At 52.0% G+C, this 26,991-nt stretch overlaps 10 protein-coding genes; 9 read left to right on the top strand and 1 right to left on the bottom strand.

Moving 5' to 3' along the window:
* Positions 1–1,438: 1,438 nt before the first annotated feature.
* RCC_06304 (uncharacterized protein) lies at positions 1,439–2,710 on the top strand (the record flags this gene model as incomplete). Its single annotated transcript, XM_023771565.1, has 1 exon — positions 1,439–2,710. One exon carries the CDS (start codon positions 1,439–1,441, stop codon positions 2,708–2,710), a length of 1,272 nt encoding a protein of 423 aa, XP_023627333.1.
* Positions 2,711–3,182: 472 nt separating this feature from the next.
* Positions 3,183–3,889, top strand: RCC_06303 (related to N-acetyltransferase 5; the record flags this gene model as incomplete). XM_023771564.1 has 3 exons in its annotated part: positions 3,183–3,351; positions 3,404–3,677; positions 3,742–3,889. The coding sequence occupies 3 exons, from the start codon at positions 3,183–3,185 to the stop codon at positions 3,887–3,889; spliced, it is 591 nt and encodes a 196-aa protein (XP_023627332.1).
* Positions 3,890–4,863: 974 nt separating this feature from the next.
* RCC_06302 (probable POB3 protein, that binds to DNA polymerase I) lies at positions 4,864–6,739 on the top strand (the record flags this gene model as incomplete). XM_023771563.1 has 3 exons in its annotated part: positions 4,864–4,865; positions 4,978–5,209; positions 5,264–6,739. Coding segments are annotated over 3 exons (1,710 nt in total).
* A 1,670-nt stretch (positions 6,740–8,409) lies between these two features.
* Positions 8,410–10,109, top strand: RCC_06301 (related to monocarboxylate transporter; the record flags this gene model as incomplete). XM_023771562.1 has 7 exons in its annotated part: positions 8,410–8,595; positions 8,646–8,728; positions 8,789–9,185; positions 9,245–9,388; positions 9,438–9,495; positions 9,557–9,706; positions 9,754–10,109. 7 exons carry the CDS (start codon positions 8,410–8,412, stop codon positions 10,107–10,109), a joined length of 1,374 nt encoding a protein of 457 aa, XP_023627330.1.
* Positions 10,110–10,636: 527 nt separating this feature from the next.
* RCC_06300 (uncharacterized protein) lies at positions 10,637–11,623 on the top strand (the record flags this gene model as incomplete). The annotated part of the gene is made up of 1 exon (XM_023771561.1): positions 10,637–11,623. The coding sequence occupies one exon, from the start codon at positions 10,637–10,639 to the stop codon at positions 11,621–11,623; it is 987 nt and encodes a 328-aa protein (XP_023627329.1).
* Positions 11,624–15,720: 4,097 nt separating this feature from the next.
* On the top strand, positions 15,721–17,642 carry RCC_06299 (uncharacterized protein; the record flags this gene model as incomplete). XM_023771560.1 has 2 exons in its annotated part: positions 15,721–16,180; positions 16,228–17,642. The coding sequence occupies 2 exons, from the start codon at positions 15,721–15,723 to the stop codon at positions 17,640–17,642; spliced, it is 1,875 nt and encodes a 624-aa protein (XP_023627328.1).
* A 604-nt stretch (positions 17,643–18,246) lies between these two features.
* RCC_06298 (uncharacterized protein) lies at positions 18,247–19,275 on the top strand (the record flags this gene model as incomplete). XM_023771559.1 has 3 exons in its annotated part: positions 18,247–18,326; positions 18,381–18,583; positions 18,635–19,275. The coding sequence occupies 3 exons, from the start codon at positions 18,247–18,249 to the stop codon at positions 19,273–19,275; spliced, it is 924 nt and encodes a 307-aa protein (XP_023627327.1).
* A 620-nt stretch (positions 19,276–19,895) lies between these two features.
* RCC_06297 (related to 3-phytase A precursor) lies at positions 19,896–21,534 on the top strand (the record flags this gene model as incomplete). XM_023771558.1 has 3 exons in its annotated part: positions 19,896–20,065; positions 20,120–20,215; positions 20,274–21,534. 3 exons carry the CDS (start codon positions 19,896–19,898, stop codon positions 21,532–21,534), a joined length of 1,527 nt encoding a protein of 508 aa, XP_023627326.1.
* A 534-nt stretch (positions 21,535–22,068) lies between these two features.
* On the top strand, positions 22,069–23,844 carry RCC_06296 (probable related beta-lactamase; the record flags this gene model as incomplete). XM_023771557.1 has 9 exons in its annotated part: positions 22,069–22,209; positions 22,271–22,587; positions 22,671–22,882; positions 22,935–23,048; positions 23,107–23,275; positions 23,331–23,370; positions 23,483–23,533; positions 23,592–23,661; positions 23,720–23,844. 9 exons carry the CDS (start codon positions 22,069–22,071, stop codon positions 23,842–23,844), a joined length of 1,239 nt encoding a protein of 412 aa, XP_023627325.1.
* Positions 23,845–24,351: 507 nt separating this feature from the next.
* On the bottom strand, positions 24,352–26,554 carry RCC_06295 (uncharacterized protein; the record flags this gene model as incomplete). XM_023771556.1 has 2 exons in its annotated part: positions 24,352–26,280; positions 26,360–26,554. The coding sequence occupies 2 exons, from the start codon at positions 26,552–26,554 to the stop codon at positions 24,352–24,354; spliced, it is 2,124 nt and encodes a 707-aa protein (XP_023627324.1).
* Between the last annotated feature and the right edge of the window lie 437 nt (positions 26,555–26,991).

Here is a 26,991-nt window from a genome sequence, read left to right as displayed (position 1 = left end):
AATTGCATCCAAAGGAGTTCTTGCGGGATTCGGCAGCCCATGTACTATCACAACTTCCTTCTTCCCGGTGCGACTGCAGCATGTGTTATTAGCGGCTTCGAAAGGATGCCGAAGGGATACGGCTATCGGGAGGTCACTACAGCTTTCCGATGAACCATCGGAGGCCGAACACCAAATCTCGGCAATCACTATAGTCGATCAGACAACCTTTACTTCTGCCTTCAACTCTCGGCTCTCGCGCATCGACTGTATCCTGTCATTGGCACGATACCTTTACCATGAATACTCCAACTGGGAGCGCCGCTTGACACCTCTCCTCCTTCGACCGTTTACACCTCGCACGTTATGACCCAACCATGATCACGCCGTGATGCTGTCGCTCTTGCAACAAATACGAACTCGCGACTTCTCAACACCGCTCGTCTCGAAATAGCAGTACCTCGCATCTGAACCGATTCCACCTATCCCGAACCATGGCAAGTTAGCAAACATTGCATCGTTTGCACCAACAACGTACATTGTCACCTCGTTTGGAAGCTCCGAGCTCCAAGGAAGGGAAACAGGTTCAAGCCCACAGCTGGCTTGCCCATTGCTCCACCGTATCTGTGCACTTACTGACACTTCTGCAGGTTRGCGCGGTTACTTGCATAGTCTTGCAAAGCTCAACTCCTCGCATTCCGTTTTTCGAAGGCGATTAAATGTATTCATCATGATCATAATCGAWCATGTCCTCAATAATTGAGATCAAGAATCATTCGAAGATCGCTGCAACGGCATAAACGGTAGGTCATTTGCTCACTGCCTTGAGTGCAGCTTTTCTTGTGTTCATAGTTTTCTTGAGCAGGGTAGGGTGGAGATGCACAAAGTCATGGCACGCCGACAGGTCTCTCCCTCGATTTGTATCGACTATTTATCCATTCAGAGCACCATCTCGTTCAGTAAGTAGCACCCACGGACAGCCGGTATGGCGTTGAATGTTAGACGGAAGGTGAGACCTCCGACGAGGCAGGATGATGTAGAAGTATATAGCAGTGTATGCGCCAAAATTAGTAACACAAACAGCCTCAACGTTGACAGTCTCCTCGACCTTCGCTCAACCTTCGACTGTTGTTTATGGATCAGCAGGTCCAAAACTCAAAAGATCGCTTGTGTAGATCCCGTCTCCCGAACGCTCGATAATCGTCAGCGCGTCGATGGACCATGCAGCCAATCCTATTCGCGTCTTTCGATGGCCACCGACCAACCACCCTGGCCGCCGTGAATCGCGTCAATGGATCCTCCATCCATACTGATAGCAATTCTCCAATATTGCTGTGGGTAACCCCCTCACCACGGTCGCCATTTGCAATAGCATGGAGCATGGCTGATCTGGCGAAGCACAGTCCACTATCACTAGGCCGCTGGCATAGCATTCATCACGGCGCCTTTCCGTAGAAGAATGTTCCTCCGCAGGCTACTGCCCATCCTCGTCGCCGTCAGTCTCGCCGGAACGCTGCTACTCTTCATCTCACTGCAGAACAGCACGTGGAGACATCTACCGGAAGCCATTGGACTTGGCGAGAAATATGGTCCAGAGCCGGCGGAGGGGCTTCACTCTCCAGAAGAGTTAAGAGTTGGAAAGGCGGACTTCAAGGAGCCCAAGATCGACTCAACAAGTCACTATCCAATAGGGCAAACGAAGCCAGTTGGGAGTAATTACACAAAATGCTTGGTGCTGCCAAAGCTCATGGTTGAAGACACAACGTGGGTGGAAAGTGAGCTGGGGGATCTCCTCGCGGATGGAAGCCTGACAACGGCGATATATACGGTCGACGACCGTCATGCTACATTGCATCCACCGAAGAATAAGGGCCACGAGGTGATGGTGTATCTTTCCTACATCATCGACTACTACGATCATCTGGCGGATACAAACATCTTCATGCACTCACATCAAAAGGCATGGCACAACAACGAGCTGCTGGATCGAGATGCCGCCAAGATGGTGCGCCGCCTCAGCCCGGAGAGGGTTGCGAGAGAAGGCTACATGAATCTGCGTTGTCATTGGGATCCCGGCTGTCCAGCGTGGCTCCACCCCGGCAGCGTTGTGGAAAATGAAGACAAGCAGGAGGAGGTATTGATTGCAGAATGCTGGACACAACTTTTCCCCTACGAGCCCGTTCCCACTGTGCTTTCGCAGCCCTGCTGCGCGCAATTTGCAGTCTCGGGTGAGAGAATCAGGGAGCTGCCGAAGCAGCGATATGTGTTCATACGGGACTGGTTGATCCGGACCGAGWTCGACGATTACCTCTCGGGGAGAGTCTTCGAGTATGTGTGGCAGTATATCTTCACCGCCGCACCTATCCACTGTCCGAGCATGAGCGCATGCTATTGCGATGGATACGGGATCTGCTTTGGCTCTGCTGCAAACTTTGATAAGTGGTTTGAGATGCGATTTGATATGAATGAAATGAAGGAGGAGTTGAGGATATGGCAGGACAAGGCGGGTCTGATTGAATTGGCGTCGGAGCGTGCGAAGAATGGAAAATTCGCGGACGATGCGATATTGGATGTTCCGGAGTTCGGAAGGGACCGATACTTGAAGAAGCGAATCAAGGAGCTGCAGGAGGCGCTGGACAACAGGCTGGAGAAGRCTGTTGAGTTAGGCAAGGATCCGAAGCAGAGGGCGTTGGAGTCTGGGAGAGAGTGGAGGGACGGCGATGGATATTGATCTTCAGATTCGACCATTTGCATGATGTGTACAGGCCGTATAGACAAGATGTACACCTTCACGGATAACACTCGCCCGTGGCACAGGGTCTCACTGTATCCTATGATTTGTTGTTACTGAGTGGCTATGAACCTAACGTAAACTTCTGCTGCCAAACGGGTTGCATGGGTATCACACTAAAGTATGGAGATGACGGATCGTGGCTCGAGAGAGTCGGAGGGTTGTACGGTTAGGGTTGGGGTAGCACGTCTGAAGTTTTAGGCTTCTCTTGTTGCCAACTTCGAAAGTCACAACGCCAAAGAATTATTCATTCGCATTACTAACGGTCTTCAACTTGCGAGCGATTTGGTTAAAACCAAGGACATCCACAGTGTTTCCCACTCCGCCTTTACCGAGAACCCCAAGCGCAGCATCCAAAACTGGGAGTCCGCAGTCCCAAACTCGACATTTACACATGAGGCCGTAAATGAACATGTCATCCATCCGGCCCATGACGCCGCTTGACCTGCTGAAGTTCAATCCATGCAATCTGGATCACCTCACAGAAACCTACAATATTGGTTTCTATCTAGATTACTTCCGCCAATGGCCAAAGCTATGCAAAGTCATCGAGGGACCCAACGGCCAGATCGAAGCGTACAGTGAGTGCACAGTCGACAAACCTCGAGAACAGCCACTGATCGAGGATCGCAGTTCTGGGAAAAGTGGAATCATCACCAACACCTGCCCCCATAGAGCCATATGATCCTGCCATGAATCTCTATAGGAAAGGAAAGTTTTCGAATTATCTCCCATGGCACGCGCACATTACTTGTTTGACTGTTGCGCCTGCAGCCAGAAGGCTGGGATATGCGACGAAGCTGAGCGAGGCGATTGAAAAAGCTGGGGACGAGGCGAATGCGTGGTTCGTCGATCTTTTTGTAAGGGTGGAGAATGAGGCTGCTATCAGGCTTTATGAGAAGATGGGGTGAGTATTGCTGAATTCCTAGTCCTGTGATGTAAGTGAGATGGAATGACTGATCTTGCTGCAGCTATTCGGTATTCCGCAGAATCACGGACTATTATAGTGATGGTAGTGATGCGTTCGACATGCGGAAGCCATTGAGGCGGGATAAGGCAAGGAAGACTGTGCGGCCGAATGGAGAAAACATCAGGGTCACGCCGGATCAGGTGTGGTGAGCGACGGCTAGCGAGGAGGGAGGGAGAGCGGAGACGGTGCATTGCATCAGGATGGCTCGCGGATCTTCGAAATCGACCTTTACCGGGTTTCAATGGGATTATGWATGAACGCAAAATCTCGACCTAGGTCTACCGTCATGCAAATACAGTACGCCTGCTCTGGAACAGGAACAATGCCATACAAGGGACTAGAAWGAAGTAGCCCGGTGGCAAGAATTGATGAGGAGAGGAAGTACTCGCAAAGAGAGATGTGTGATGGTGATGTTTTAGAACCCCTAGAAGATTCCCTCATCCCCTCAAGACAGAATTGGCCGCATCTCAAGGATCAGTATGTTGGAGACGTGGTCCAGAAATGCTGGACGAGCGATACCACGAGCGCGATAGAGCTGTTCGCTACGGTTCAAAGGAGAGTAAAGGATCTTGGGACAGTCATTGGCGACGTCGATGAGGTAGGAGATCTAATAAACGTCGAAGTTTCGACGATGCCTCGTACCGTCTMCAATGCGAGTTGCCCTGAGATTTGACCTGAATGCTCATGGCTATTAGTCAAGCTCAATGGCTTCGAGCTGAAATGAGTGACTTTTGCATGTGACAATGCTGGCGGCTTCGATTTGAATGTGAATGTGAATGTGAAGCGGACCTCGCTCCGCATACAGGACGCGCTAAAGCACGCGCTCCAAATCTTGAAGGTACCGTACCTTTACACTTCACGGCCCCTCCATCCTCGAACATCGATCTTTAAGACATCAACGCCACACCATTGTCCATTCGTATCATCCCTAATCCCTACTACTCGAGCAAACTTGCCACTCGATCTCCGGCGGAAACTCCAGGCGGCCAGCATCTGCACCGCGTCACTTCCCTCGAGACTCCAATTTTCGTGCACGCGAGGTAGCAGTCGTTGTTTCCGCGGCAAACGCCGCTTCCACAAACACCACAACCTACACCGTTCTTGCTGCCGAAAGTCCCCTAACATGTGAGTACTTCCGCCTTTGCGATACATCCTGCCCAAGCCCACGCAGACCGTCACCCACGCAGACCGTCACCATGCCTGACTCCATCATTAAGATCTGGTCTAACGAAATCAGGGAGTCATTTGACGATATCCACCTCGATCTCTCCAAACAGCCCGGCAAATGCAGACTTGCAGAGTCCGGTTTGGGATGGAAGCCGGCTGGCGGTGGAGCTGGTAGTGGGACTTTCACCCTCGATAAGTCGGATTTGCAGAGCGCGCAGTTCAGTAGAGCTGCGCGTGGCTTCGAGCTGAAGATTTTTGCGCGGGCCGCGGGCGTCGTTCAACTGGATGGCTTCAAGCAGGAAGTGAGTTTACAGTGATGGGCGTAGAATGCTTCTTGTTCACTGACAGACCTACAKGACTTTGAGACAATACAAAAATGCTTCAAGGTCTGGTATGGCGTGCCGTTTGAGCAAAAGGAGCACGCTCTAAGAGGCTGGAATTGGGGCAAGAATGAGATGGGTCGCAATGAACTCACCTTCAACGTCCGCAACCAGCCTGCCTTCGAAATTCCATACACCGAAATCTCCAACACCAACCTGGCAGGGAAAAATGAAGTGGCGGTCGAGTTCTCGCTCCCCGCAGACGGCGACGAGACTGGCACAAATGGCAGCTTGGGCGGTGCAAGAGCAAAAGGCAGAAAGATGGGCGGCGCGGCTGACCAGCTGACTGAGATGCGCTTCTACATCCCAGGAACGGAGAAGAAGGCCAAGGACGACGACGAAGGAGACGACGCAGACGATGCYGAGGATAACGAAGAGCACAATGCTGCCACGCTCTTCTACGAGACACTCATGACCAAGGCCGAGATTGGAGAAGTTGCAGGAGACACATACGCCACCTTCCAGGAGATTCTCCACCTGACACCGCGTGGTCGCTTCGACATTGACATGTACGAGAGCTCATTCAGGTTGCGCGGAAAGACTTACGACTACAAGATCTCGTACGAGAGTGCGAAGCGCTTCTTCCTTCTGCCCAAGCCAGACGATCTACATCAGCTTTTGTGCATTGGTCTCGATCCTCCCCTCCGACAAGGCCAGACTCGCTATCCATTCTTGGTCATGCAATTCAAGAAGGAGGAGGAAGTCGCGATCGAACTCAACATGACAAATGAACTGCTCGACACCAAGTATGCCGGTAAACTCCTACCCAAGTATGAGGAGCCCATCGGACGGGTAGTTTCAAAAATCTTCCATGGACTTACTGGCAAGCGACTTATTCAACCCTCGCACGACTTTGTCAGCCATCATCAGATGAGCGGCGTCAAGTGCAGTATCAAAGCGAACGAGGGTCACCTCTTCTGTCTGGACAAGGCTTTCCTGTTCGTGCCCAAGCCTGCAACCTATCTCTCTTTCGAACACGTTGCATCAGTCACCATGAGTCGAGTCGGCGGAGCTGTTAGTGCCAGCCGCACATTCGACATCACGGTGACTTTGAAGAACGGTAGTGGTGAGCATCAGTTCTCCAACATCAATCGCGAAGAGCAGGCTCCACTGGAGCATTTCTTCAAGATCAAGAACATCAAGACCAAGAACGAAATGGACACCGACAACTCCATGCTTGCCGCGGCACTGGCCAACGACCCCGATCTTGCTAGCAGTGATGACGAGGAAGTTGTGGCCCAAGATCGAGGCAGCGCAGATGAGGATGACGAGAGTGTTGACGAGGACTTCCAAGCTGACTCGGAGTCTGATGTTGCGGAGGAGTATGACAGTGATGCCAAGAGTTCAGGAGGCAGCGATGCCGAGATGGAAGATGCCGATGGAGCGGGCAGTGAGAGTGATACGGCGGCAAAGGTTGAGCCTCCCAAGAAGAAGGCCAAGAAGGCGGCTTAGAAAGCCAAAGTTCGCGCTTGAGACATCGGGGCCTGCTTTCTCTTGTCTGGCTCCATTATGAAGCAATTATTGACACAGCGTATGGCGTAGGCGGGAATATGATTAGGCCAGCTTTCTGCGGATTGCCCGCAGATTCAGCAAATTGAGACCAAAGTCACCAAGAACGATATGAAACGAATGTTTACGCTTCTCTGATCCATTGTTCGATAGACTGAGGCTCACCTCGTAGACACTAACTTGAAGCAGTCGCAACACCACCATACAATCAAGTTTGCCATATGATCTAGCACAATTCCGCTGCAAGCCTGGTAAGGGGTGGAAGTTACGGTCCCTGGTCCTGGACATGATGTGGAAGAGCCTGATGTATGAGCTTTGCAGGACCGAAGTCACAAGGTGTGGGACGTCGTAAAAGCTTGAGCTCCTAAGCCATTTACAATTCAATGAAACAAAGCGTGCAAAGAAAGGTTGGTGGTCGATCGGAGATTTACCTTGAAGTGGACGGGGAGCATGGGTGACTTTCGTTCTCAAACCACAGAATGAGCGGCGTACATTGTCCACGGATATAATTTGAGAATGTCCGCATTTCAGTACGCGCTCGCTCAGCCTCATTCACCTTACAGACGCTAGACCTATCAAGGAATTGTCTAGAGAAAACTGCAAAACGCAGCACGTAAGACGCTGCCTGCGATCGAAAAGAGTCTCTATTTGAGATGTTACGCTTCAGCGGAAGAGCGTGTACACATCCCTCAGATTCTGGAAATGTTGCTCGGCGTCGGTACCATTCTACGAGCGACGCGAGGTGGGACCGGGCTTCGTGAAGTCGCGATGTTCCGAAGAGATGTGAATGGCGATTTGGGTGGCAGGGATGCGTGGTCTAGACTAGGTGCTTGAGGAGAATGATGATGACAAGATAAGCAGGGGTAAAGTAGCTTCAGGGTATCTTGTATCAACCATTCTGACAGGCATTGTCCAGCGACCGCCAATGAAAATGATCTTGTCGACGGCTTTTGCGCCGCATAGTAAGCATCGCCTATGGCACTGGCACGCTCATGTTGCGGTGAACATGTCTTTGATCCTCGACCGAAGCCGAACACAACCTCGATGAAAGCACAGTCGTCCCTATACCAGGACAGACCAGAAATAGGCATATCGTCTTTCGAGGAGATCGTTTCATTGGCCAAGCTGCCAAATCTTATTGTTGGTGAATCACAGTCCTCGTGGAATGGCGCGATTGCTTGTCAAAGCCGCGTTTGCTTCAGGGCAGGTAGAGCAGGCCGTTCCTGAGTGCACTGATGATGGGGTAGGTAAATGTAGTGATGAAGTTGTGCATGGAAGACGCAGATGCATATGCGGAGCAAGTCCGTAGACGGACGAAGCGGCTTCTAAAGTCCGAGGCCGAAGCGCGAGCGCGAGCTTCAACCGTCGCACAAACTCTATGTCATGACGACAGTAAGGCCTTTTGCGCCTACCTTAGTTTGCGCATTTAGTTCTTGCAAATCACTTCAACATCCTCATCGACCAGTTGCTTCCGATCAGAAAGTGGAGTTCAGCAGCAGAAAATCGGACCCAGCCTAGTGGAACAAAGATATCGGTTGATAATTATTAACCAGTTAAACGGCACCCGGTTCTCGGCCCTTGATCCTTGGCTGTCTCTCTCCAACCGGGCAAGCATGGTGTCGCAACACGATCACGCGAGCGAGCAACATCACCCCGACGCGGCGTCGGAGAAATCTCCGGACTCCATCGCACCCAACAAAGACGAAGAGGATGGACAAGGTGCCACGGAAGCACAGMCTCGCGACAATAATGTGCTAGAACAGTCGCAATCAAGGGCCTCTACTGTTGGCCCTCCGCCGGTGAGGGATGAAGTCGAGCGGCCTGTAATCCAAAGCTGACGGTCGGGTAGAATGGCGGTACGCAAGCATGGATCCAAGTGCTCTGTTCATTCTTCTTGTTCTTCAACACATGGGGCATTTTGAACACATTTGGGTGAGTGGCAATACAAGCCACCATCTTCACTCCCCACAAGACATCGCTAACGCTCCTCAGTGTCTACCAAACTTACTATGAAAGCGGCGCGTTGTTCACGGAGTCTTCATCAAACATCTCATGGATTGGTGCTCTCCAGGCAGTTTCGGTGCTCGTGGTCGGCGCCTTCGTGGGGCCCATCTACGATCGCGGTCATCTCAGACTGCTACTAGTGACAGGCACCTTCTTGATGGTCTTCGGACATATGATGCTTTCTTTGTGCACCGAGTTCTGGCATTGTATCCTTGCGCAGGGATTCCTTATCGGGATTGGAGGTGGATGCCTTTACGTTCCCTCTGTCGCCATCCTGCCCACTTACTTCACGACCCGGATTGGACTCGCGATTGGTATMGGTGCTAGTGGCAGTTCAATGGGTGGCATCATCTATCCCATCATGTTCTATCGCTTGATCGACCAGGTAGATTTCCTCCTTCCGGAATTGGCAGCTATGTAAGTGGAGCACTGACATCGATGCAGGTTGGATTTGGCTGGAGTGTCAGGATACTGGGCTTCACGGCACTTGTGACCTTGCTCTTGCCCATCTGCTTGATGAAGATGCGAGTCAAGCCGGGCAAGGTTCGGAGCATTATTGACTGGTCTGCATTCACGGATGTACCTTTTGTAAGCCCTCTGATCACGCACCTCAATTTGTTCTCGCTAACAGGCACAGGCGGTGTTCACTCTTGGCTGTGTCATCGGGTTCATCGGTCTATACGTCGGGATCTTCTGTACGCCTTATCCCATGAATTCGACTAGCCGGGTTGCTTTTGATTACTGACCACGTTTTAGATCTGTCCTTCTTTGGTAAATCTCAGGGATACACTAGCACGAGTCTATCATTCTACCTCGTCGCCATCCTGAACGCTGGCTCCGTCTTCGGTAGAACCTTGCCGAATATTCTGAGCGACAAGATCGGGCCCCTCAACGTTATAACACCAGGTATGTCGACTCTCTCATCACCTATCGCGCCTTCTAACCTCAATCAGGATCCATTTGCGTCGGAATAGTAATTCTCTGCGCCCTCGCGGTCAAGAATGCCGGTGGTCTCATTGTTATCGTCCTCCTTTTCGGGTTCTTCAGCGGGATCTTCATTGCACTGCCTCCTGTGCTGTTTGTGGCTCTGACTAAGGACAAGAGCAAAATCGGAACGCGCATCGGCATGGGCTTCGCGTTTTTCGGCTTCGGAGTTCTTGCGGGTGGACCGGGTGGTGGCGCGGTTCTCGGAGAAGATGACTGGAATGCAATTTGGATCTATGGGGGAGTTATGCCTATTGCTGCCGGCTGTATCTTTGGTGCGATACGGATGTGGAAGACTGGTGGGAAGCTCATGGTCAAGATTTGATGTTCTGGGCTTGTATACATTGTAATAATGACCATGGGTAAAGGGCATGAGAACGAGCTTTGGGTTGATGGCTACAAGAGTCATCTATACGCTCGTATMATTAATTGAGAATTTTCAACAAGTCCCCATTCCAAGATCGAGGGATGGTGAAAGTGAAGATTGCCGGCTCTCCTGATGGTGCATCGACGACCACACTCGCGAACGGGGAGCTGTAATGATCGAAATGGGCCGTCTCACGGAGAGTCAACTTTCCTACTAAATGGTGTCCTCTTGACCTCGCTGCACTTGTTGCAAGAATTTCGACGTCTTTGATCGCTGCATAGAGGATGGTAACCTTCAGTTTCACCAGCCAGGTCTTGGCAGATTTACTAAGTTAGCTTCCACTACTTATAACCGGCCCAAAGAACTACATACTTCTCAAAGTAAGTCATGCGACTCACATTACAAAGCACAATTACATCTGACAACATTTGCGACTTGTCCAGCTTCCTCACAATTCCCCTCATGAACAACATACAGTCACGAAAATGAACTCAACGCCGTTCAGACAGATTGGAAAAGGCTTTTGCGGCAGCGTATGGGCATCGGATCGCGATGGACCGTCAATTGCCATCAAGCGTGAAGACGGAGGTCCCGAACGATCCGTCGCAAACGACTCGGCCATGCACATGAAGATTGAGTGCAGTCTACAGCATGCCCAGAAGACTCTGGGCCTAGCGACACAGGTTCTCATTCCTCACCATTACGCACTGGTCACCGCGGACGACTCGGCATGGTGGAGCAGCCGTGCTTCGAGATTCCCATTTGGATACGAGCACTGCACCTCGCTTCTTACGGAACGTATCCTTCCGCTACAGCAGGAAGCTCGCGAAAATCTCATCGACATGTTCTGTCTGGAGAAAGCCAAAGAAGCCGTGAAGAAGAACAGACAAGATGAAGATTGTCTGGTTCGTCCATATCTTGGACGACGAACCCACAATTCTGCACCAAGCAGGTTTTTTACTCTGCGGAATAAGCCACTCTGTGTCGACCAGATGGAATCGATTGGACTTGCGGTCGAAGATTACGCTCGAGCCATAGCTGAGACCCTCGCCGTCATCTACTGGCATTCAAAGACCGATGCAAATGACATCGAAATTGTCATCGCACCTGGCCGCACGAACGACGGGTCAGGAGACTTCCACTCCGAGGTTCTCGGACGACATGCACTATGGGTACTGGACTTCGATTGTGTGAAATCGCTGACACAGGACGAGGCCGGTATTGGACGAGCTGCTTCCACGTACATGAGGAATGATCCGTTTTGGCCACGTCCTGGGAGCGACGTGCAAGCAGATCAGAGTCTGTGGAATATTTTTCGTGCACGGTTCTTGGAGTCGAGTAGGCTTATACTCGATGATGATAGTCAGCTGCCTCAGATGTTCATCGATCGCTTGGAGCTACTCGGGGAGCAGAGACGGGAGCGGGAAAGGGTGCTGGAGCTACAGGAGTGTTCGCAACAGAACTCCAGTTAGTTCTCTTCGCTGGTTTAAGAGCATCAAAGCCAAGGGTAACGACGCCCCAAATATGAAGGCCTTCAATGCATCTAAAGAGAGTTAAATCGTGTAAGCCCACCCACGATCTCCGGATGCATCAAGTTTTCCACCTCTCGAGAGGATTGAACTCACTGTTCAGTCTATCGCTCTAGTGGATCCAGTGCCGCGATGTAGACCTGCAGCCCTGAGTTGCAAAGCTATTCCGACCCAACGACGATGTCTAGTAACAGTGCTGATTATTTCAGCGTATTCACTTGTGGAAAAGGGATCCAATCGACGGCGATGGTCCATCATGAAGAGAGAGAGAGAGAGTTGATCTCTTGCTCGAGTTTGGAGCCGACATCGATCTTGCCCAGTCTGTTTTCCTGAATCATCAGTGTAGTAGGGCTCAGAATCGAAATGCTTGGGTTTAGATGCTTGGAGCTTGATGAAACGGCGTGGACGGAGACCGTTTGCCACGACTTGAACGCACATGACCACCAAGAGGGTCCCCGGAAAAGAGGAGATGCTTATCGATTGGGTGCGCTATATTGAAACGATGGATCTAGCTTGTTCCTGCTCCTCGAATCTTATTGCAGAAGCTTGGTCGTGGATCTTTTTGGCGCTCGCTTTTAGAAACAGTACTACCACTTAACTGGGACCACAACCGATCTTCTGCTCTGTGTCTCCTCACCACGTGGATAGCGCGTGTTTGGCGCAGAGAAGATCGTCTGAAGTTGCGTCGTCCAAGGTACGTCTCATCGTTCTATTTGAAGGTCATACCAGTGGGCGAGCATGTGTGCTGAAACAGCCAAGCGGGTTGAAGAGCTTTCGGGGATCGGCAACAGGATCTATGAACATCGATATTGTATCTTGCRTTGTGGATCGGTGTTGAGAATCCCGACGTACTTCCGGATCGTCGGGGTACGCTCCCTCAGAGTGCCGCAGGACCAAGTACCAGCTATGAGACCCTCGATCATGCCACCTGTTGACCATCGTCGCAGGTTTCGCGGTTGAGTGAACAAAAGTGTCTTCATCACAGGCTGATCAGACTGGTCTTCACGGTATCATGCAGCCTTATGCATAGAAGACGGGGGAAAGGCTGTGATGATATGTCGTGCTTGGTTCCTCATCCATGGCTGTGGAAAACAACTTCCATTTCTAGCCACCGAGACGGAAAAGTATGCCCTGTGGCTTGTTGGACCGACCATTTAGTGTCGCGCATTGAATGATTTTGCCTTTCCACTAATCTGGCTGGCGATGGAGGTGCACATCAATCCGGCGGCGAAAGATTGAGGCGTTAGGGCCTCCATCGATGTGTTGTCAATCGGATCCGCTGTGCTCGGTCACAACATTGCCTTCCTTTCACAAAGTGGCAGCTGCAGTGACCGGGGATGGCCCCTGAACTCCCCGAGCATCGCCTTGATGCGAGGTCCAAAAGCCATCAACATTTCAAGTGATAGTCGACAAGCTAGAGACACCAGTTCGAAAGAAGTAACTGCGTCAATCGCGCCATGATGCCTAACACGATCCTTGCGGGGCTGAAATAGATTGGCCGACAAGGTGCCACATGGAATGCATAGCGCGATGCATTCCGTGTGGAACCTAGCCAAGTATCCTGAAATGCTCCGAGCATCTGCGTGCGGTGCTGGTGCGGAAAGAAAGATGTGCCGTCTTACGGGGTCGCGGTAATGAACAGCTGGGTCACCAGGTAGTTCAATGGTCGCTGTGTGCTCTGATTCGCAAGCGAGCAAGCCTTGGCTGCATGTGAAGGATGATTCTGGTTGCATGGTGATCCTTGCCGGGAGATGGGTGCCACGTGTAAGAAGCCCAGTCGGGAAGATACATTCATCTAATCATTGGTCATGCTGWCTTCTCCCTTGAATTGTATCATGCAGACGGTGTGCCTTGGGATTGGTGGTTCGCAATCTTGTTCATTTCGCTCACAGGCGACATGTTGGATTTTGGCCCAATAGCTGATCATGATCCTGCAGGGTGCTTTGGTAGGGCACATGTCAAGATCAAAGTGACGAGGGATGCCGCTCGCTGCGATAGCAGCTAGTGTACGACCTAAAAGTTAACCCTAAGTCTGCCCTGATCCAGAGGTGGGTCCATATCGAGATGTCGCTGTTTTTAGGGTTCGCGCCAAGTGCCCCGGCATCCTTCGGTCATGCGTTCTGCGGTTCCAAGAGAGTCTGCTCCAAATCAGTGTCATTGGCAGGAGTCCATTGAAACGACAAGTTGGAGAACGACAATGATCACGAATGATGAAACGAACAAAGCCTGTTCCTTCGCTGGAGATGTGAGTGTGACCTTGTTAGTAAGCCTTCGTGGGGCCCGATGGCTTGGTTGAGGCGCACGCCGTACACAGCCGCTTCGGCCATGCCGAAGCAAAAAAAGCACAGAGATGCATGCCCCTGCAATACTCCCTCTTCAAAGTTCAACCCCACTTTCCAAGGACAAGATGTGCTCTCGATTACTAAGGCCATAGGGTCTAGGTGGTAATGATCTATCCCTGGCAGAAGTATCCCCGTACAGTACGTGAAGTCCATATTGGCAGGTCGTCCGTGCCGCGCTTTCGTCGCCGGCGTTGGYGTTGGATGTTTCGGCAGGCCAACCGAACGGGCCCGAAATCTTGCTCTGGAGCGCACGCTAGCAAGAAACGTGATCGCAACGGTACCGAGATCGACAGAGACATGTGCGTAGGTCGATTCCTTCCGTCTGCGTGGTGAGGGCAAGCGCAGAGTTCACGACCAGCTTCTTTCAGAATTTCAGAGGTACTATCAGTTCCTACTTCGGTCAGGTTCAATACCGTTCGCGGAAACTCAAAGCCTTTTAGCGTGATGAGAGCCTCATCTCATGCAGATCATATGTCTCCGCGCAGCGCAGGGGGCTTACCGAGCGAGCAAGGTAAGCCGTCATTGTTCGGACCCGCGCATCACCTGTCATATGGAGAATAATGATGGTTCCCAARCATACGCTTGCTTACCGTGATGTGGAGCAGGCCTTGTCCGCCGTGCGAATTTGGAATTGGGATCCGGCAGGATCATCAGATGCTTGCAAAATGACGGCCTTCTGGCCGACCGTTGAGCGGATCTCGGGCACTGATAGGTGCTTCCAGTGATTGCCGCTTCACCGGTCCTGCTAGGGCGGCTGGGGGTACGTCCGCAAAACCAGCTCGACGTCAACGCGGTATGCACCAAAGCGATATTGCATGTTGCATGTTGCATGAGTGCCGTGGCATGACTGAGGGGAGCGGTATGTAGCAGATGGTATGGAGGTGGCAGAGCTCTTCACCGGAATGCACTTGTACTCTTATAGATTGACTGCGGTGAGGCTTCGCAGGCTGGCGAGATGGACCGGATGCTCATTGGTTGCAGGTCTCTGCGCGTGTCTGCGATTGGCCAGAGGGACTTGCACAGCCTGGCGATAGACCGCTCCACGCCAAAGCATACTCGATCACGGCCCTGACCTAGCTATCGTAGAGGTGGGCAGGGCGAAACGGACTATGGGTTACACATCACCCGCTACGTGAAGCCCCCGCCCGACACGCTCGCTCAAAGCAGCCTGGCGTGAGTTTGGGATGGAAATGGAGGGTGGCTTGTTGCTGTTGGCCCCGGGCAGCCCGTGCGGGACAAGGCAATCCTTCACGCACGTCCGCAGACTAGCCGGGGTCACTGCACGCGTGGCTCGTGCCGTGCATCGCAGATGGGTGATTCCTATGTATACATAGGTGCCATCCTGCCGCAGCCTCCAAATGTACCGTACGTCTAATTCCAGCTCGACACGCCCGCCGTGTCCCAACAATCACCCTTACGCCGACTCGCCTGTCTCTCCTGGAGAACAAACAAGGCTGGCAACATCTACCACTTGACTTCCAGGTACCGCAGATCCATTCTCAGCGACTATCAACGGCATTGAAGTTCGATGAACTGCTCGCGATACAGCTCTTTGAGTCGCATGGTATAGCAGCGCAACCAACAGTGTGTATCCATCAATGGACATGCAGATGAAACAATACTGACCAGCAAGAAGCTGCTTCTCACCATCAATCGCTGGAAGAAGACACTCTAGTTGATCAACTGTAACCGCATATCATGGCGTCAGGTGGAGACTTCACGCTCTACGGATACCCAGAGAGTTGGGCGCAGGAACAGACTTACATTCCCGTCTGCGCCTATCAAGATCAAGCATATCTCGCTGCTCCATCGTACGATGCATACCATCAGCACCAGAGCTTCCTGCAACATTCACAACAGTTCGACTTCGCGGGCWACAATCAAACCAAAGCACCCGCATCCAGCTCAAACTACTCCCCGGCGAGCTCCACATCGCACTCGTTTGATCACCACAGCAATCATCACATCCCTTCAATCTCGGACTCCGGCGCATCGGTACAAAGTACGCTCTCTTCCGCAATGGGCTCACCATCCATGCCACCTCAACAGGGCGACTGGCACCAACAACCATTTCCAAGCATTGTGCGGCACGATGGTCTCTTCCAAGGCAACAATTTCAACATGGAACACAGCTTAGTGCCGGAGAAGGGTTGTGTTGGTAAGTCGCCAACGTTGTGCCAGAAAGAAAATGTGCTGATGATTCAGATCCGTCACTCATTCAGCCGTATTCACCCTCGTATCTTGGTACTCAATTCCAAGATTTGCAAGCCGTGCATGCCTCACAGCACAATGTCTATCCAATAGCTGCATCTCCAGACCCATCAAGGACACCAATGCACAGTCCCCAATCAGTGGCTGCAGATCATCATCGTTCGGCTTCCCCATACATCCAACAACAGTCATGGCAGCTGTACCCACAACACACTGCTTCGCGACGCCAATCCGTGTCATCCGTCCATTCTAAGCATAGCCACCACTCCGCGTCTTCCGAAGATTCTAACAAGGGCATGTGTCCGATTCCGACCTGTGGCCGTTATGTCAAAGATCTCAAAGCTCACAAGCTTACGCATCAGAACGAACGACCAGAGAAGTGTTCGGTCGTGTCTTGTGAATACCACATCAAAGGCTTCGCTAGGAAGTACGACAAGAATCGCCACACCCTGACACACTACAAGGGTACGATGGTATGTGGATTCTGTCCTGGCAGCGGTAGCTCGGCCGAGAAGAGCTTCAACCGGGCGGATGTCTTCAAGCGACATCTTACATCAGTCCACGGTGTTGAGCAGACTCCACCCAACGCACGGAGGAGAAGTCCAACAGGACACGGAAAGAAGATGCCCGAGCTGGCTCGCGAAGTCTCTGGCATGTGCTCTACTTGTGGGAACGCTTTTGCGAACGCACAGGACTTTTACGAGCATCTTGATGACTGTGTGCTTCGTGTTGTTCAGCGAGCCGATCCCAGTGATGCCATTAACGAGAAGCTACTATCTTCTGTCGCGGCAGACGAAGATGTCCAGCGGTCATTGGAGAGACACAACCTTCCCACAAGTCTTGACCATATTGCGCCAGAAACTTTTGAAGACGAGGATGAGGATCTCGAAGACGAGATCGACCAAGACGATGCCAATGACGRTACCTACGGAAGGCGGTCGACCAGGTCGGGTAGAGGCTCTCTCAAAGCTCGTAGTGGCGACGCTGCAATCAGAGCGGGCAATGGTACCCACATCTCTGCCAGCGGCGCAATCTGYAAGCCCTCTCGAAAAGGCATGACTTTGTCCAAGGATGGTGTCGCTCTCTCTGGCCCCATGAACAGTAAAGGCTCCAAGCGGAGGAAGAACTACCCTCTGTCATGGGGTGCAGCTCCAACTATGATGAAGATGAAGAAGCGGGTGCTCTGCGTGTTCGACGGACAACGCCGCCTCCTGAAAGACGACATGATGATGAACGTTGAGCACGAAGTCCGGCTACCGCTATCAAACGCTGAGAGTGAGCGGGCATGGGTGACTGATCTCGACGTTCAGACTATTCGAAGAGCAGAAGGAATGCTCAATGCTACAGAGGAGGAGAAGGGACCTTGGACTAACGACGACGATGATGAGCTTGAGAAGTTGATGATGTGATTTGAGCGGGCTTCTTGTACCTTTACATTGCTTTGCCTAGACGGCTTTCGCATGATACCAAGTCAGAACGATATCCCTTTCGACTCATTCATAGTTTGATAATGATCAAATCTATCATTCATACAGAGGCGTACCATCTGTCATCGGCTAAAGCTGATCTCTTGTTAAGACTGTCTGAGGTATATGTTCCTTGACAAGAGGCGAGTCGCACCTGTCACTAGAGAGTTTGTGATTGTGCAAAAAGTAAAGCAGACGGCGATCGAATGCTTCTCCCGCAGCTCGGAGGATTGGACCATCCTCGGAGCTTAGTGAGATTGCTTATCCCATCCTTCGTCAATCCCTTGCAGGAAAAGCGTAGAACTGAATCCTGCATTCACATTCACCAGCCGCTTTCAACTCTATCATGGTGTTCTCAAAAAAAGTCTCATCGGGCGCTCCTCTGAACAACGCCTACGATGAAGCAACACACAGGCTTGCTCAACGACATCTCCACCAGAGTCTCCAGCTACCACAAACAGGTTCACATGGAATTTTGCGTCTAACATACGCCACCACGAGTAATTTCGAAGAACATCAATTGCCCGTCGTATTGTTCCTGGGAGCTATGTTTGGAAGTCGCTATACGGCCTTGACTTTCGATAAGTTGGCTCAGTCCACMGGCGTTCGAGTCATCTACGTCGATCGGTAGGCCACCGTATCGTCGAGCTATGAACTGCAAGCTGATGAATGCATGTCTAGCCCTGGTTTCGGTGGATCAACACCAGTAGCTCTGGAGCAACGTGTTCAAGTATGGCTTGAAACCGTGCCTGTGCTTTTGCAGAGGCTGGAAGTGAAGCATGTAGCTTTGTGCACTCATAGCGCGGGCACAATATATACACTCAACACCATGCTTCACCACCGCAACATTTTGAGTCCAATTGCTCCTTATGTTGCGTTCATGGGTAGGTGAAATTTCCCCTACAGCTTGGAGATAGTCACTGAAAAGCTGTCAGCCCCATGGGTCCACAGCGAGCATTCTCAGGTGGCTTTGACGACTGCACTCTCGAAGCTACCCTCCGGATTCATATCGCCATGGAGCGATATCGCGACATTCATCAACACAAAGATCGTTCCTGCAGCTTCATTGTCGGGAGGCATCTTCAGCACGATTGCGAATGTCTTTCAGACTGGGTCGCCGACTATCAATACGGATATGCAGGACAAGTACGGCGATGAAGAAACGGGGAAGCAAATTGAGAAGCTTCAGACCAAGTATATGTTTGCGGAGTCAATGGCCGGTGGGACTGAGGAGGCACGTCTGTGTCTGAAGAGTGATGGCGAGGGCTTGATGGGTGCGTGTGAGAACTATGAGCGCTATGTGGAGGTATTGCGCGATCAAGAGAAGAAGGAAGGTCGGAATGATGGTGGGCCGAAGCTGAAGGTATCTCTGCACTTTGCAGAATCAGATGCTTTGATTGGGAAGGGTGGGAAGGAGTATTTTGAAAAGTGCTGGAAGCAGGATGGAGTTGGGGAGGTGATTGAGACGGACAGTACTGAATACCCTGGTACCAACCACGATTCGGTTCTGATAGACTTCAACAAGGGAGCGTTGAAGAGGATTTTCGAAGCCATAGCCAGCGCTCATCAGGGTTAGGAGCAGATCCGCGAAGCCAAGGAGAATGTCAACGGGCGACGACATTCATGAGCAATGTCAGGTTGCATCCCACGTGTCATTGCCTGCTCAAGATCGCCTGGCGCCCCAACGGTGCATCTCAACGGTGCATCTCGCGACCAGTCATCAGTCATAGAGAGCAGGGTGCTTCGGAAAACCGGTGACTTCAGGGCACGGTTGCACCGGGCACCGGTACCTTCCAAAACCTGTTGTACCGGGTATAGGTTATACGGGGCTTTTAGATAGACAGACAGAGACACACACAATCCACTTTCGTCACTTGCTTTTGCTTCTTCTTTGTTTGGTGTCTTTTCTGTCATGGATGTTGTCTGGCTTGCACGTGGAGGAWGTGCGTGGAGAAGAAGCGTGGAAAGAACAACACGTGTCGGATCTCATTGGCCGAGAAGCCGAAGGGAGTTTTAGCCGACGTTCTACCATCCTCAGGCTGTTACACAACCTCCTTCGTACCGCGTCTTCACACTTCTCCCAATGATGACTGTAACATCTTATTTTCGGCCTAGTGGCCAGTGGACTCGAAGTGGTCGACCCAACACTGCGAGTCCCACGCCATCGGAGTATACCGCTGCTTGAGCAAGGTTGCGATGGAAGTCCACTATTCATTGCCCGCCTCGCGGCGGAGGTATAAGGGTGGGTATGAGCGCCTCCACGGCTCACTCGCTCCAACTCGAGAGCGACTACTTCGCAGACGAAGTGTGCACATTGCCGTCATGGTGCTTTCATTGACTGCCATTGCCGCTTTCTTGGTCTCTGGGTAGAGTCATTCTTCAGTCGCAATATCGCTTCATCTGCTAACACCCAGCAACAGCTCCTTGGCCAATATATCCATTCTCAATACGCCTGGCTCTTCCTGTGACTCCGTACAGCATGGCTACCAATGTCAGCCTGAGATCTCGCATTTTTGGTATGCGTGGCTTGAGCCCACAATCGTGGAATTTGACTAATGCTTTACGTGTCATCAGGGGTCAATATAGCCCATTCTACAGCGTAGACTCCGCCATTTCTAGCGATGTGCCACCATCTTGCAGCATCACATTCGCACAGATTCTGTCACGGCACGGTGCCCGTGATCCAACTGCAACAAAGACGAAAGTCTACAATGCAACTATCCAAAAAGTCCACGCCAATGCAAAAGCATACCCAGACAAATATGCCTTTCTTGCAGACTACCAGTACTCTCTAGGAACTGATCAGCTCACACTTTTTGGACAGCAGGAGATGATCAATTCGGGAGCCATGTACTACGAACGCTATGAGCAGCTTGCGAGCCACGTTACACCATTCATTAGGACTGCATCAGAAGCACGCGTGGTGCAATCGGCCCAGAATTGGACCCAGGGCTTCCACAAGGCGAAGGTCGATGACAAGTTCAACGTCAGTCGTGACTCTGCTTACCCATATCCCATGGTCGTRATATCGGAAGCAGATGGCTCTAATAACACCCTTAGTCACGGCCTTTGTACTGCATTTGAGGATGGTCCAGACTCCTCTATCGCTTCGAAAGCTCAGAGTACTTGGGCGAAGGTCTTCATCCCTCCGATCCAATCACGGCTGAACTCCGATCTGCAAGGTGCGAATTTGACCATAACTGAGACGGTATACATGATGGACATGTGCCCCTTTAACACCGTCGCTTCGCGGAGTGGAGACATCTCTCCATTCTGTGCGCTCTTCAGTGAGGAAGAGTGGCACCAGTACAGCTACTACCAGACGTTGAACAAGTACTATGGCTACGGTAATGGCAATCCTCTAGGCCCGACCCAAGGAGTTGGTTTCACAAATGAACTCATAGCGCGTATGACCAACCAGCCCGTTGAAGACCACACATCTACAAACCACACACTGGACGATGACCCTGCCACATTCCCACTCCGTCGTCAGCTCTACGCCGATTTCAGCCACGATAACGACATGACTGCTATCTTCTCGGCCGTTGGATTGTACGAAGAAGAAGTCCCACTTTCGAACACTACCTTGACAGAAGCGCCACAGGCCAACGGATATAGCGCGACCTGGACTGTACCGTTTGCCGCTCGAGCGTACTTTGAGAAGATGGAGTGCACGGGATCGAAAGAGGAACTTGTTCGTGTCATCATCAACGATCGCGTCCTTCCTTTGACCCAGTGTGGAGGCGATCGATTGGGTCGTTGCACTCTTTCCAGATTCGTAGACTCTTTGAGCTTTGCAATGGGCGGTGGTCGCTGGGATCAATGCTTTGCGTGATCGTTGAGAATAGAACAAACGCGCAAGGGCTATGCGAAGACCTGAATATATCGGCTATTCTTCTGCCATTGACTTCGAAAGTTCAGCTTGCAGGCGTGCAATACATCCAGCGCCGATGAAGAGATTCGAACACGTGAAAGATTGCATGATGCTCCTTTGATGACATCTTGATCCGCGGATAGCATGCCGATTGTTCGGTCAGATGCCGTGGACGAGAGAGTAGCTGCCCTAAGCTGGGAGTGGGGCCATCATCCCCTCGTCCGACACTTCCACCGTGGCTTGGAAACGCAGCTGGGCTATGCACATATGCAGACCCTTTCTCGCACAGCCCGAAAGGTGGTGGTCATCAGGGTGGAGCTACAGTTCCAGACCCCTCAAATCACACCAAAGCGCGTAGGCGCGGGGAAGTGAATGCGGGGCGTGTGCTCAGGTCTATTTACGACATAAACTCATAAACATCCAGAGCTGTACCTATATCTTGTCAGACTGAAGGACGCCTTTCACCACCACATTCATACAGACAAACACATCAAGATGGTTAAYCAGGGAGCCCAAGATGCCGTGCAAAAGAGTCTCGATTCCGTCACGGGCGACAAAAGTGCTGGTGTTCCCGGCCTAGTTTTCGTTGCTGTTGATAAGAATGGAGATGAGATTGTTGCCAATGCTTCGGGAAAGGTATGTGACGACGGGATACAAATTGCTCAATATATCCACAACACAGCCAACACTTTCACAGAAAGGTCTTGACACCTCCGAGCCGATGACCATGGATACAGTCTTCTGGATCGCCTCGTGCACCAAACTCCTGGCGACGATCGCCTGTATGCAAGCTGTTGAACAGGGAATTCTCAAACTTGATGACCACAAGCAAGTGTACGAGTTGTGCCCGGAATTGGCCAAGGTTCAGGTCCTGCAAGACGATGGAACGTTAGTCGACAAGAAGAAGGAAATTACACTCAGAATGCTCCTTACGCACACCGCTGGATTCGCGTACGAGTTCTTCAACGAGAAGCTGAGGGACTATGGTCGTCCTGTGGGATTTGACGTTTTCCAGTAAGTGTCAGACTATTGCAATCTATGATGTATCTCTCGCTCGACTGGGCGAAATGTCGGCTAACCTTCCTCTCACCCTTCAGCGCCGATATTGGAGACGTTCTTCGTATGCCACTTGTCCATCAACCCGGTGAGAAATGGGAATATGGTATCAACATCGACTGGGCTGGCATTGTCTTGGAAAGGGCCACGAAGACGAGCTTGAATGACTGGATCCAGAAGAACATTATGCAGCCGCTAGGCTTGAAGAACGTCAGCTTGGTACCAACACCCGAGATGAAGAAAGAGCTGGCTTGTGAGTAATTTGATCGAAGTGATCTTGCAAGAGACTGCTGACCATCATTCAGACATGAACCAGCGCTGGCCAGGCTCCCAAGGGAGCGAAACCAGAGACCATATCTACCGTGAGCCACTCATCGCAGAGACAGATGCCGAAAAGAAGCGCCTTTTCCACAGCGGCGGTAAGCAAAACTCGAAACCAGATTGAAGTGAATCCCGAACTAAGAAGAGATCTCAAAGGTGCCGGAGGTTTCGCAAAGCCCAGAGAATATGTCCAAGTCCTCGCAGCTTTATTGAATGACGGAAAGAGCCCAAAGACCGGCGCACAGATACTCAAGCCAGAGACCGTCAAAGAGATGTTCGAGAACCAAATCAAGGAGCATCCTGACTTTGCCAGAGCTGGCATCCCGTAAGAATCTTCCCATCCGCCTAATGGCCACACTTTGCAACTAACACTCCATCAGAGCAGCGAAGCCTGATCAGACAAATCCCGCTCCAGAACTTGTTAGTAGCAAACCCAACAGGGCCGTGGCATGATACAGCGATGTCTCTCATGCTACGCAAGCCTCGTTCCGCTCCCATATTCTCACAGACATGACTAATTCATTTGCTGCAGTATCCCCAAGAAGGTAACCCACCTCAAGGCTGGGGTTTATCCTTCATGATCGTAAGCAAATGTCCCTAAAGGTCAAATGAGCGTTGCACTAATACACATTGTTCAACAGACTCAAGAACCCGGTGCGACGGGACGAGGCCGCAACACCGCTTGGTGGGCAGGAATTGCCAACCTCTTCTGTAAGTCGTCGAGGTCACGACCGCAAGTTCGCCATTGCTAATAACCGTTCTTTAAAAGGGTGGTGCGATCGCGAGAAGGGCGTTGCTGGCATGATTGCCAGCCAAGTCATGCCGTTTGGCGATATGCAAGTCATGGGACAGTGGGGTGCTTGTGAGGCTGCTGTATATCAGTCTCTTGCATGAGACTCCAGTCCGGGATCAAGGTCGTCTGCCGTCCGGTGGTTGCGACTTCTCTATGCGGTGGTGACATGTCTTTGGAAGCTAGACGCTTCTTGGCCTTACATCAAGACGATGCAGGAGGCTCATGCTAGTCAAGTCAGTAGAGGGCCTTTCCGACGCTGCGAGATACTGTACAGAGACAGTTTTTGCGCTACTCAATCAGTAGTGGATTCTTCACGTGCTAGCTATTGTTGTTATAGGATTGCACCACAGTGGATGGCTGAAACACGCTCAGATCAAGGTGAAGCATACGCGCCAAACATCTGCAGCATCCCTATCCATAGCTAGTTGACTTGCCTGGCCTGTCGGATAGGCCTCTGCATCGTCAGCCGTGTTGGCCGTGTTACCGCGCGCTCGCCGATCAAAACTCCATTGGCAATTCATGTCTGTCGTGGATACTGTGTATCGCCATCTTCTTCGATCAATCGAGGTGGTTACTGAGATGCCGGCTTCTTGGCCCGGAGCGGAGCCTCAATCAATCTCATCCTCCAGTAGCCAATCATCAGAAGCTCCTTCAGTCGTGGAAATCCAACTCGGTAAATGAGAATGGCTTGTCGCAGCGTTCTGCACGTTGGGTTGAGGAGCGGGTTGGGCTTGTGGCACTAGTTGGGGTGGAGGCGCTTGCTGAGGTGGAGGGGCCGGCTGTTGGGGCGGAGCTTGCTGAGCTGGTGGAGGAGCGCCTCCGAAGAGATTGGSGAATGGGGCAAAAGGGTTGGCGGCATTGCCCGCCGGAATTGGAATGGCAAAGGTAGCATAGCCATTCTGCGCGTTTCCTCCGACTTGAGTTGGGGCACCGAACATTGCTTGCAAATTTGCCATAGGGTTGCCACCGACGTTGACGTTTGCTTGTGGATTAGCATGCGGGATGCCGGTTGGGTTTCCGCCCGCGTTAGCATTGGCATTGGCACCGTTACCTGGAGGGGGACCAGCAGCCATGCCCATGGCAGCGGGTGGAACTGCAAATGGTGCACCGCCGAGGAAAGTATTAATGATCATATCGCCGAAACCGCCATCATTCGCGCCGTCAATGGTGTTGTACTTTTCAATGAGTCGTGGGATTTCTTGCTTGATGTCGTCTTCTCCCTGGAGGCATACATAATAGCCACGTTCAGGATGCGATTGACAACCGGGAGCCTTGTACTCCTTGCCTCCATTCTGGGTGCAGGGAGCCTGGACGGCAACAGCTGACGGCGCAAGTGCCGGCTCGGACTCCTTGCCCACCATGTCAGGTATCAGCAGCGGAATTTCGTCATCTGAGTCGATAGTCCCGTCTTCGGTCCACTGGTCCTCGTGACCGGCGGCAGCCTGCCCGAAGAGATCGCCAGGGGCCCATTCATCCCCATCAAGAGCAATTTGCTCAAGGAAGTAGACCCTGCTACTCGCCTCGGTAAGATACATGAGATGCAGGTGACTGAGTTTCGGCAGCTGAGCGAGGGCCTTCAGGATCGGTGTCCATGCTCCGTCCACAACGTCCACGTTGTTGAACGAGAGCAGTCGGATCGACCTCAATTTGCACACCATGCTTGCAAGAGCCTTGACGCATATGCTGAGCGTGTCAACGGAGAGGTCCGTCAGCATTCCGACATCGATCTTCGCCATAAAGGCTCTGAAAAATGCACCAGCAAGTGGCGACGGGGGAGCGGGGGGCAGATCAAAGTTGAGCTTCAGCTTGGTAACCTTCGGAATTGCTTGTGCAAGAGTCTTGAGGTTCTGACGAGCACGCTGGCCATCATCATGTTGATCTGGCTTTATGTTTCGAAAGTTTTGCGTGCGAATCTGGAGCGACAGCTCTTCGAGATTGCCGAGAGTATTTTGGATCTGAGGCAGTGCGCTCTTTCGGAACTTCAAATCGGTAACGGGGGAAAGACCTGCAGCAAGATCGGTCTCCAGTCGTGTCAGCGTAGTAACACCGCTCTCGACAAGTGCGTTGAATGCGGTAGTCCAAATATGCGACAGCCAAGCATGGCTGAACTTGGCCGGGGGGACGTGATTTTGGCTGATGCCTGTGAGTGACGGCCGAGCACCGGTGGTGCGAGAGATCCTCCGAATACCACTACACTCGACCCCGTCGGGCAGTCCTCCTAGGTGATCAACAACCCCCAAGAGGCGGAGAGCGGGCAGTTTGGAGAACGCTTCGACGATCATTTGCTTGTCGATGCCCGAAGCATGAAGCTGGGCCTGATCCGCGACATAGAAGGCGACGGCCTCGCCTTCTCGCACGGTAGTTCGAACGGGATGGCCGTGCTCACAGCGGGCTTTGGGCTTAGCAACCTCGGCTGGCACGAAGTAGACCTTGGTGAGGTATTCTCGGAGCTTGGCGTGGCTTGCAATGTGGCCCAAGACTTGAAGGCTGTGTGTGGTGAAGATGAAGCCTTTTGCATCAAAGTACTCGGTCGCGAACTCGTGGAAGGTCCGCAGAACGTTAGCAGGTGCTGACCCAAGGTTGTTGAAATCGTTGTTTGCTAGACGCGGCACTTACCTTGGCTTCAATGTCTCGACATGTCAAACGCAGCGAGAAGATGTCATCGGAGCCCAATCGGACGGAGATGTTGGACAGCAGTTCTTCCGGCAGCGTGGCGAGACGAGAGGCGGTGGCGGTGTCGGGTGCCACATTTGCGGTCGTGTTCTGGCCCTCGCCGACCAGAACGGCGACATGTTCAGCTTCGGCGCTCATGTCTCACCAGGCGGTTGAGAGGCGCCGATGTGCGGCCAGTCTGGAATTGTCAATGTAGAAGGAGAGGTGCAGTATCTGGGCGGGTGCGGACGTAGGAGTGGATGTTGTTGTGACGGAGACAAGTTTAATCTCAAAGGTTGAATGAAGTTGATGATGATGATGGAAGTGCTGCGTTTGCAGGTTGGTTGAGCGCCTGGAGCCCAGGATCTGATTGGTTGTCGCGACAGGGCAGACGCGTAGACTACAACGCGGTGACAGCTCTGACTGATTCACTGCATGTTCTTCTTCAGATCTGCCACTCACATCCACCTACAGCACTCTGATGATTGTCGTCCTAGGCTGACGAGGAAGCGCATGGCAGGTCGAGGTACCTAAGGTACACCTTAGGACCCACCCTCGGCCGGCAAGCGGCCCGAGGCGCGATGGTTCCGCGGCAG

The sequence above is a fragment of the Ramularia collo-cygni genome, assembly GCF_900074925.1.
Source record: "Ramularia collo-cygni strain URUG2 genome assembly, contig: RCC_scaffold09, whole genome shotgun sequence".
Taxonomy (NCBI): Eukaryota; Fungi; Ascomycota; class Dothideomycetes; order Mycosphaerellales; family Mycosphaerellaceae; genus Ramularia; species Ramularia collo-cygni.
The sequence above is the reverse complement of the archived record's forward strand: the minus strand, read 5'-3'. Positions and strand labels throughout refer to the sequence as shown.